The following is a 9,555-nucleotide window of genomic DNA, read 5'->3' as shown; positions in this document are numbered from 1 at the left end:
AAAAATATAACACTGAAAACGAGAAAAAAAGGATACGAAACATGTGCCTCTCCCATTTAGCCACCATAAACAGCTCGGTCACCAAAAGGTACCTCATGTACCAGTAGGCGAGAAAGTTTCTTGCACTATTTAACATTTTTAGTTGTGTTGGAATATCTTGAAAATAGTTTTATTAATTAAGGTTATGTGCAAATCCTAAATGGGTGTGGATTTGTTTGTACACTTTTACTGATCCGTTGCCGCATTTCTAGTCACTACTTGCCCTATGCCGATTGGTTGAAATTACAATGACAGTTAACAAAGTGTTGTTTTCTCTGTTGTACACACTGAATATGACAAAGACAGCACTAGACATATAGTAGTTGCCGAGGCGAGGCATTTCGTATTGTATAGCGTGAATCAAACTAGTTGTCGGATGACGTAACAATATTACCTATCCTAAAGCCACCACCAAACAAGTCTGACAGTCAAAGTCAGTGAGTACCTCCTTTAGGATCAAAATTCCCCTCATCTAATGTTAGCGCAAGTGAGAAAATCGAAAATGTACCGAAAATTGCGCAAAGTGAAGTCGGAAGTACCGGCCCGAGTGAATTTGGCAAAAGTGAAAATTGAACGAAGCAAAACGCCTTTGAGGTACTCGAGACGGTTGAGGCATCTGCCCCCCGAGTACATGGAGTACTACGACGCCATCAGGGACACCTTAAAGCAGGGCAAACAAGTCATTTCGCAAGAATCGTGAGTGTTGATTGGCGCAATTGGGGCGGGTGTAACTTGCGCTAGTTATTGCAGATCGGTGCAGTTTACGAGCAAACAGAGGCGGCTGCACTATCCGCAGAAGGTTGACAATTCCAAGGAATTGGTGAGCATACTTAGCGCCCCCAAACTGAACAACAGGAAAACTCATACGAAAAAGTAAATTTTTGTCTCTAGTTTATGTTTTGAATCTACCACATCCATGGAATTTTTTCTGTATGACAGTCAGGTGACAAGCTGAAATTGTCAGAGAAGCTTCAATGTCAAAATTCCATGGATAGACTGGATTGAAAACTTTTATAAGTTGCCATGACAGTTGATATTTTCCTTGAAAGAAATGTAATTTTTTTGTGCGTCCTCTACAGTTTTTCATTAAAAATGTTTACAGAGCAACAATCGTAGCAAGAAAACTGAAAGGAATTAAATGCAAATCGAAAACGTGTGCCAAACTCAACGAGCTTCCATTTCATCAGTAAGTGTCATTAATATATACCGAGTGGGAAAGACACTCTGTATATAAATTTTGATAGGACAAAAACGGGATCGGAAAAAGTGCTGCAACAAAGAAAGAAATACGTTTTGGACGTGTTGAATAAAGGCGACATGAAGGACATTGAAAAATTACCGACCGTTGGCAGTAAAACTGCTGAAAGGATCGTTTTATACCGGTTGGGTAACTTAAGGTTACAGTGACCTGTTTAACCGACTTGAGTCAATTACAGACAGTTGAAGGGGAACATAAACAAAATTTCAGAATTGGCCAGGATGCCCAAATTTCCTAAAAGGAGGTTTCACAATTTTGTGGCCCAAAATTTTCTGTACGCAGACTAATTGAGGAATAAAACTTTTTTCAATTATTTTATTTTTTTTAATAATTACGACCTAAATTATAATAAAGTAATTCCTTAAACTAGCATTACAAAGGCAATAATAATATCGATAGTAATAAGTGGTATTTTCAGTACTTAAACGGAAATACCAGGCTGAAAATAATTAACAAGAATATACGTTAAAATAATAAATTAGAAATCTCAACTAATAAGATTTAAAGTTAGGAAACGTTAAAATATCAAAGACATTGGAAAATTGAACAAAAGCCGGCAACGCTGTCCAACGTTGTTGACTTTGGAAAAAAATTACTCAAAACTATACGAAACTAAAACTGTTTCAAGACAGACTTATTGACGAGGCTGCAAGTATCCGTGCTGTTGCGGATTCGGCTGCGAGAACGCTTTCGTATAAGGATTGGCCTGGCCCGGGGGATACACAACGCCCCCTGGCGGATGACCGTACTGTTGCTGGGCCCCGTACGGCACGCTACCTTGCGGCGGGTTTGTAAACGCGTTTGAATTTGGTACTTGGGAACTCTCCATTACTTGGGGTCCGTATCGGCTGCAACGAAACCCTTTAAAATAACACCTAACCCAAAACGTTCTAGCGTCCTACGCATGCGCAATCAAATGTCACTACAGTGAATTAAGAAACGCGAATACATACAACATACCCAGTTGACGGAAAGTTGTACTGTTGCGGATAGCCGGAAATGCCGGGATATTGCATCCCCAAGGAACTGCGCGCAAAGTACTCGCTCATGTGTGGATTGACAGCGGCTGCTGACGTGGCAACGGGCTGTTGTGGCAACATCGACGCCGACTGCGGTCGAGAATTAGTTCCCTCGTTGCTCACCTAAATTTGACACTTGAAATTTTGACAGCCCGGTGCAGGCGGTGACTCACCTGAGGTGTGGGAGGTTTCGACTCTTTATGCTCCTCGGTGCCGTTTTTCTGATGTTTCTCTTGCAACGGATCAAACTCGCTTGAATTGATTTTGCTTAACGCGTTACTAGATTGATTACTTTCTACCGTCGACTCGTTATCTACAATAACAATTTCAGTCCCATAACACTGAAGGGTTAGTACCAAAAAAATACCTTGTAGGGTTGGTTTGACAGTCTTGAAATTATCGAAAAAGTCCAGCAATCTGTTGACTTGATCGCGAATCGTTTTTATTTGGCTTTTCAATTTGGCCACGTCAGTAAAACTGAGACTTTCCACTTCCAATTTTAGCTCAGAATTGAGGAGAACCTGCAGTTTCAGTACTCGGCTGCACTGGATCGCGAATGACAGATCAGTACTGTCAAAAATTGTCACTAAGTCCCCATCTGTATATAAAAAATGTTTTCTTTTTAATTTACACTAAAATAACAACTAATCAAATTTTTAATATGTCACACTGTCAAGTTTCTCTAATCTAAGTAGGCTAATAAGTAAATAAAGTATCAACATTTACAAAACTGTCATCTGTCAATCAGAATCATCACTCATTGTCAGATCTATTAGACTAGATTAGGTTAAAGTAAATCCATAAAAACACTGAAATATTATAATAACAAAGAGTACAAAGACATAACACACCTCAGTTAGTATTTGCAGTACTTCATACCCACTGCAATTACACACTAAATGGCCCCCGGGGAGAGTAAAATTTACACAACCAGGGCCAGATGTTCAGTCCTTACCTTCGTCTTTGTACTTAAGGGTGATATCGTCATTGGCGGTCAGTTTGCCCCGAAAAACTCGCTGCATCATTAAAACTAGTTCATCGTACGTTATCGCCTCGTTGTGGATGGGAATTCGGCGAATATCATCGCCCAATTGAACTTTAATAATTAGTTTGCCGCTCAGGTCCAAGTCGGTTTTCATCAGGTTCTCCATGTCCATGTCCTCCTGGGAAGGCAAAGCCAAAAAAAAATGGCATCAGCCACCAGGTTCTGGCGAGTGCTTGTCCGTCACTTACCTCGCGTTTTCTCATTAATCCTTAAATGAAGCTGGATCGACTTGAAATTCCAATTAGAACCCGAACAAAACACACAGAACACTGGGCATCATCAAAGCGGCACCATGGTGGCTATATTTTTTTATACGCTGTCACAAGTCATAATGGCTGACTGCCAGTTGACAACTGTGACTGTCATTTCACTTTAGCACTATCTCAGTCCAAACCTTTGAGTCAGAGAGAGAGAGAAAGAAACAAAAATGTCAAGTGATATTTTTCTGCATCTGACACTAACAAAGAAAACACAAACAATAGTGAACATTTTAAAGTGAAAATGCTGTTCGAAAACAAACAACAGTGCCAGGAAAGCCTGTCGAAACTTAGCTACGATCAAGCCTGTGTAGACTTGATCAATCAAATAAACGACAATATAACGATTTATGGACAGTATGAAGAGTGCCACAAGTGCAATTTCCAAAACTACACGGTGCTAGCCCCCTTGGTTAATAAAACTCTGCTGGTGAACACTCGATCACCTCTTAGCCTACACTGGACCCAAAATGGAACCGATCAATGCAGGTTGGTTTGTTTATTTCAGGTGTGAGGGTGTTTTTAACTTGATTGTGTAGTTTTACCAAACTGTTCTATGAGCACTACCACTACGGATGGAATATCTCAAATAGCTGCCCGGGGGTGTACATTAAAGAAACCGCTGACAATGCTTATCTACCTATATTGATGGCTTTTGTTATTCTGTTTTGTTTTGGTACTTTGTGGTATATGGTCAAATGTATATACAAGAACAGTGGAAGGTTGAGACAACTTTTGGCTTCGGGGAGTGAGTTTGAGGAGGTAAGTTTTTGTCTTGTAGTTCCAGTGAGTCATATAAATCACAAGGATGGTGAATCATTCTCTTATCACTGAGTTATTTCACTTGGGGGATTCCTAGTAAACAAGAGCAGGTCATGTGACCACTTTAACATCATGTTATCATGACGTCACTTGTGGTCCAACATTTTTCAGGATTTGACAGGATCCTCACCGTTGGTAATCGAACGGCCGCCCTCAATCAAAAAACATCCCCATCGTATCAAGTCGGTGGACGTGTTTCGAGGATTATGCATTATGCTGATGATTTTCGTTAATTATGGCGGCGGTCGTTACTCGTTTTTCGAGCATTCGACCTGGAACGGCATCAGCGTGGCCGATCTAGTTTTCCCTTGGTAGAAACGCGACCGAAACCGTTTGGAGCGGTTCTAAAAACGTTTTTCCAGGTTTATGTGGTTGATGGGTGTGTCTCTGACCGTTGCCTTGCAGAAAAAGCTTCACCGCGCCGTGCCTAGACGCACTTTGGTCGTTCAAGTGATACGGCGCAGTTTGGTGCTCGTATTTTTAGGAATTGTGGTCAATTCAAGCAAACACGAACTCACCATAGCCGAACTGAGATTCCCGGGGGTTTTGCAGAGATTCGGGCTGACTTACCTGATTGTAGGGCTCCTTGAAGTGGCGTTCACTAAGAGAGTCGAGCTGGAGGTGAGTTGAGTGGCCTCAACCACAATTTTCTTAAAACGGTTCTTGGTAGGATTTAAGTTGCGTCACTGACGTCGTTCAAGCTTGGCCGCAATGGTTGTTTGTTGCTTTAACCGTGACTGTACATACTTGCGTCACTTTTTTCACTGAGGTGCCTGGATGTGGCCGCGGATACTTAGGTTAGTTTGGCAACACTGGATTGTTCTGGGTTTTGGTTAAAATGACGTTTTTAGGGCCGGGAGGTTTGGACGATATGGGCCGTCATTTTAACTGTACTGGAGGGGTGAGCGGTTCCATTGACCGTCAAGTGTTTGGTGATCATTTGCTCCGACACCCCGACTGTCAAAAAGTGTACGAAAACACGGTTTACTTTGATCCTGAAGGTTGTTTGGTTGGAAGTAATTTTTTTTGGGGTGTAAATTGGTTTTTTTTTAGGGATTCTAGGGACTTTAACCTCAATTTTGACTGTGTACTTGGGGGTGCAGGCGGGCAGGACTTTAAACACTTACCAAAACGTCAAGGCCAAGGTGATTAGATGGACTGTTTGGGGTGTTACCACGGTAACTAACCTAACCTAACCACACAAACTTTATTTTCTACTTTGCTACGTTTGTAGAGTCTTTTAGGGGGGATTTTGTGCGGTTTCAAGCGTGACGACGGTCCAATACCGCTAAACAAACAACTGTGGTCGTTATCATTTGTTTTAGTGACCGCCGGTCTGGCTTTTCTCATTCTAGCCTTCCTCTTTGTCATGGTGGACATTTTGCGTAAATGGGGCGGACGGCCATTTTTCTATCCTGGAATGAACGCAATAGTGTTGTACGTGGGTCACGAATTACTCCGGAAAACCTTTCCGTTTGCCTGGACACCTACAGTGGACACCCATGCCGCCTATTTGTTTATGAACTTGTGGGGTACCGCCCTTTGGGTGGCCATCGCCATTTATCTGTACAAACACGACACATTTTTTACTGTTTAATTCTGAGAGCAATAATAAAATATATACTTTTTGTTTACTGTTACCAAATTGAAAATTGAGGTTAGGTTTGAAGATATTTTTATAGCAAAATTTGTATGACTGATTGGTTTAGTTTTTAGGATTACGTTTTCATTTAAAGCCAAATAATTATATACCATTAAATATTTAAAAAAAAATAGTGTGAACCAACCTTTTTTTGTGGTAAAAAATTACCATTTTAACTTACTTTCCCTTATTTGAATCTTTGAAGGAGTTTCATTGATTCCCTACAGTTAGGTGGGCCATTTTCTGAAGTTACTCTTATTACTGCATAATATAGTGCTGTTTTGCTGAAATATTAACAATATCAAGACTTTAGAGAACTTAAAAGCCCCCATAGTCGTGATGTTTGAGGTTAGATTAGAATTTATTTACTTTTTGACAGATGACAGTTTAAAAGCAATTCAAATCCAGGACTACTAGAGTGTTATCCGTCTTTGTCTTACGCATGCAATTATCAACGTCTTGTTGCCGGTTGGTTTAGGTTAATACATAATATAAAATCAAAACAAACCAAGTTTGAAAAATATTTATTTACATTCTTGTAAAACGTGAATAAGTACGGCGCTTTAACACTTTGGTAACACAGCCAAAACCCTTATACAGGGTGAATACCAAAAGCGGTAGCACAACCAAAACTAAGTAAACGGCCAAGTGTTCAAATCGGGACGGTGACCATAAAATGGTAAATCTAAGTTCGTTGTTTTCTTCAAAAAAAATTACTCAATTTTTGTGTGGTGGCAGTGTTTCTTCACTTACCGATAATGGCGAATCCATAACCAATCTTGGCGGTCCCCATTCGATAACTACAGGTAGGAACAAGAATTTCGTACATATTTTGTATGCCCAATGTGTATTCGTAAATTTGCGGATTGTCTGGTGTTATTGGGGTTATATGATAGTCTTTATGCAACAAAGCGTCAGTGCTGATTATCATTGATTTATGTTCGTGTGCCGTGAATAGTAGGTGGGGGAGCATTTTGTTAATCACCTGCAAAAGTAGCTTAAAAGCAAAAAATCGGGTGTGAAGTACCTAAGTTCCATGAATTTCAGGTTTTTTTGGCACTCACGGTGACGTCAGTCGGAGTGCCCTTAAACAATGTCACACTGGGTTTTGTTGTCATTTTTTTAACCCAAAATTCCTGGAGACTTATAGTACTTAAAAAATCAACAAACTTTTTCTGAAAAAATTGAAGGCCTGAACATCAAAGGTATGTGACTCAGTCCGACGAATATTTGACTAGTATCGAAAAATTCCCTCTCCTTTTTGTACACAGGAATAATGTCGGTTAAACGGTTGATTTTGAAAAAAGTAACATTTTGTACAGTGTTAAGGCTGGGTTGGGAAAAAGCCCTTTCAAATCTCTGCAATTTCTTGGGGGTGACTTTAGTGTCCTCCCCTCCTATATCATTGTCGCCCGGCAACCAAATGTGCTACAAAACCAAATTACTCTCCAAAAACTCTTTATATAACAACCACTCACTTTAACCTCATACTGACTGTAGGGATGCACAAAAATGTTGAAAATCCTTCTAACATACTGGTAAAAGTGCTCATCCCTAGCAATGTGAGCCTCATCCATTAAGTCCCCCAGGAAAACCACCACATGAGGTGCAGTAAAGTGAAAGGCATGCCAGTAGGTTACTTTTAAGTAACTTTTTTAAACTATCACTTAAAAATAGCCTTGCGTGGTTAAACTAGCACTTACCGATCACTATCAAATATACTGAAAGGGGTTACAGGGTGAACCACTTCATTTAAATTACCAATTAGTTGCGGATCCGCCACTAGTAAAATCCTGGTGCAAGACTGTTCGTTTTTGCAACCCAACTTGGGCCAACTATCACTCTGTAGCTTGTAGATTAGGAATTCCGCGTAAAAAGCGTAGGATAACGTCACCGTAATCCAAACAAACAAGCACAGCCTCTTGTTTGATAATCTTCTAAAGGAAAACCTTTAAACAACCTTAAAAAAGCCCCTACTGTTGTAACCTACCTTAACATGTTGTGTGTAACAGAAAAAGGGCATGTTAATTAGTATTGAATTGTGGCTGCCCTCAGTGAGCGTATTTTCTACATTCTAGTTGATATTTATAGTTTTTATTATCAACTTAAAGGTACTTAACTTAAATGTAAAAAAAAAACATAACCTAACCTAACCTCAAAAAATTCATTACTCATTGTTGTGTTAACGGGTAAAAGCACCGCCCTCTGTACAAGAAAGCCAAGAAGGTGCATGCCAAAAATTCCAATATGGCCGAAATACTCGTTTGACAGTTTGCATTTGTTTGTATTGTGGAAATTGAGTTTTTCGATGATTAAATTAATTTTTAGGGTTTAAAGTCAAGACTTGGGATTACTTGCCAAAGTAATTTTTGTTTGCTATTATATATTGTTGTTTATATGTTTATTATTCTAGTGAAAGTGTAGTTTGTGTTCATTTTATTGTGTTATCACTATTGTTATTGTTCCTTCATTGTTCTATAATTTGTGGTTGGTTTTTTAACTTAAATTCTATTGCCTCTACAATATGCCGTCCACTGGTTGTTTGCCAAATTTCTAAAAGCAATTTGGTGAAAGGCCCAAAAGTGTCAGTCTTTTACTTTCCAAAAGACCTTGCTCGAACCCAACAGTGGTTGAAAGCTTTGAACTGGAATGATTTTACTCCAACACAATACTCAGTGGTAAGTACAATATGCTTTCTCATTCAGTAAACTTATTGCCTCTTACATACATAAGTGAGTTACATTTTGAGGCCGCCTGCATTTTGAGAGCAACAAAGGTTTACTCTGAAAAAACAGGACAGCTTTTAGAAGTTCCATTGGCACATTTACATTTTAAAAGAAAGGTCTTGGTAATAATATAAAACCCATTTACCAGTTTTGCTTACCTAGCTTCAAGGATTTCCAAATTTTCTTTGATTGAGCAGTTTTAACATTAGTTTGTTGTACTTTCCAAGACAAAGGGTTCTAACCAAACTTGCTTTGGCTGGACTTTATTGGGTATAAAAAGCCATATCTATACATATCTGGATCAGGAATGAAGCGTTCTTTGATTTTTCACTCACAACTTCTAGTCAACTACACGAAAAAATAAAAAAAAACATATTTTCTACTGCATCTGTATAGGTTTGTGTACAAAACGAAAACCGCTAACGCCGCCATTAAAAATGACATTCTAGGCTTTCTTGTACAGAGGGCGGTGGTAAAGTGTTTCGCATTTCCTAACCTCACATTTCTTTGTTTATTTATGTTTTACATTTTAAAAGTTTTAATAGAAAATTGCTGTAAACAGGGTGTGTAAGCCAATTAAACGGTGTTGTAAATAAGAAGAAAAATGCTTGATGGTTGGTATTGCCGATCCATTGCAAACGAGGCGGCGCAAGCCGAAGAAGAAGAACAAGCCCTTGAAGAATCGAAGTTCAAGAAAGAGTATAAGACTCTTAAAAGCCGATTTCAGTGTTTGGTTTACGTAAGTTC

General features: G+C 39.3%; 4 protein-coding genes across 8 annotated transcripts; 2 read left to right on the top strand and 2 right to left on the bottom strand.

Moving 5' to 3' along the window:
• The first annotated feature begins 387 nt into the window (after positions 1-387).
• LOC145736983 (uncharacterized) lies at positions 388-1,610 on the top strand. 2 transcript variants are annotated; one of them, XM_081991567.1, is made up of 5 exons: positions 388-735; positions 781-912; positions 1,142-1,225; positions 1,284-1,421; positions 1,476-1,610. In XM_081991567.1, the coding sequence occupies exons 1-5, from the start codon at positions 515-517 to the stop codon at positions 1,582-1,584; spliced, it is 684 nt and encodes a 227-aa protein (XP_081847693.1). In that variant the 5' UTR covers positions 388-514; the 3' UTR covers positions 1,585-1,610. The 2 variants fall into 2 exon arrangements, with proteins under 2 accessions (XP_081847693.1, XP_081847694.1); XM_081991568.1 differs by having other exon boundaries at positions 429-735; positions 790-912.
• Positions 1,599-3,711, bottom strand: LOC145736981 (uncharacterized). 2 transcript variants are annotated; one of them, XM_081991562.1, is made up of 6 exons: positions 3,550-3,711; positions 3,272-3,479; positions 2,684-2,914; positions 2,490-2,629; positions 2,258-2,439; positions 1,599-2,145 (listed from the first exon to the last, which is right to left on the bottom strand). In XM_081991562.1, exons 1-6 carry the CDS (start codon positions 3,562-3,564, stop codon positions 1,932-1,934), a joined length of 990 nt encoding a protein of 329 aa, XP_081847688.1. In that variant the 5' UTR covers positions 3,565-3,711; the 3' UTR covers positions 1,599-1,931. The 2 variants fall into 2 exon arrangements, with proteins under 2 accessions (XP_081847688.1, XP_081847689.1); XM_081991563.1 differs by having other exon boundaries at positions 1,839-2,145; positions 2,251-2,439.
• A 55-nt stretch (positions 3,712-3,766) lies between these two features.
• On the top strand, positions 3,767-6,127 carry LOC145736977 (heparan-alpha-glucosaminide N-acetyltransferase-like). Its single transcript, XM_081991556.1, has 8 exons — positions 3,767-4,107; positions 4,158-4,380; positions 4,552-4,751; positions 4,803-5,061; positions 5,111-5,237; positions 5,292-5,441; positions 5,494-5,618; positions 5,675-6,127. The coding sequence occupies exons 1-8, from the start codon at positions 3,863-3,865 to the stop codon at positions 6,035-6,037; spliced, it is 1,692 nt and encodes a 563-aa protein (XP_081847682.1). The 5' UTR covers positions 3,767-3,862; the 3' UTR covers positions 6,038-6,127.
• Positions 6,128-6,590: 463 nt separating this feature from the next.
• On the bottom strand, positions 6,591-8,213 carry Mppe (Metallophosphoesterase). 3 transcript variants are annotated; one of them, XM_081991560.1, is made up of 6 exons: positions 8,073-8,213; positions 7,786-8,019; positions 7,561-7,732; positions 7,253-7,510; positions 6,836-7,067; positions 6,591-6,783 (listed from the first exon to the last, which is right to left on the bottom strand). In XM_081991560.1, the coding sequence occupies exons 1-6, from the start codon at positions 8,078-8,080 to the stop codon at positions 6,611-6,613; spliced, it is 1,077 nt and encodes a 358-aa protein (XP_081847686.1). In that variant the 5' UTR covers positions 8,081-8,213; the 3' UTR covers positions 6,591-6,610. The 3 variants fall into 3 exon arrangements, with proteins under 3 accessions (XP_081847686.1, XP_081847685.1, XP_081847687.1); XM_081991559.1 differs by having other exon boundaries at positions 7,786-8,031; positions 8,073-8,212; XM_081991561.1 differs by having other exon boundaries at positions 7,786-8,016; positions 8,073-8,204.
• Positions 8,214-9,555: the final 1,342 nt, after the last annotated feature.

Source organism: Ips typographus, linkage group LG13 (genome assembly GCF_016097725.1).
Source record: "Ips typographus isolate SLU linkage group LG13, UJ_Ityp_2.0, whole genome shotgun sequence".
Lineage (NCBI taxonomy): Eukaryota > Metazoa > Arthropoda > Insecta > Coleoptera > Curculionidae > Ips > Ips typographus.
The sequence above is the reverse complement of the archived record's forward strand: the minus strand, read 5'-3'. Positions and strand labels throughout refer to the sequence as shown.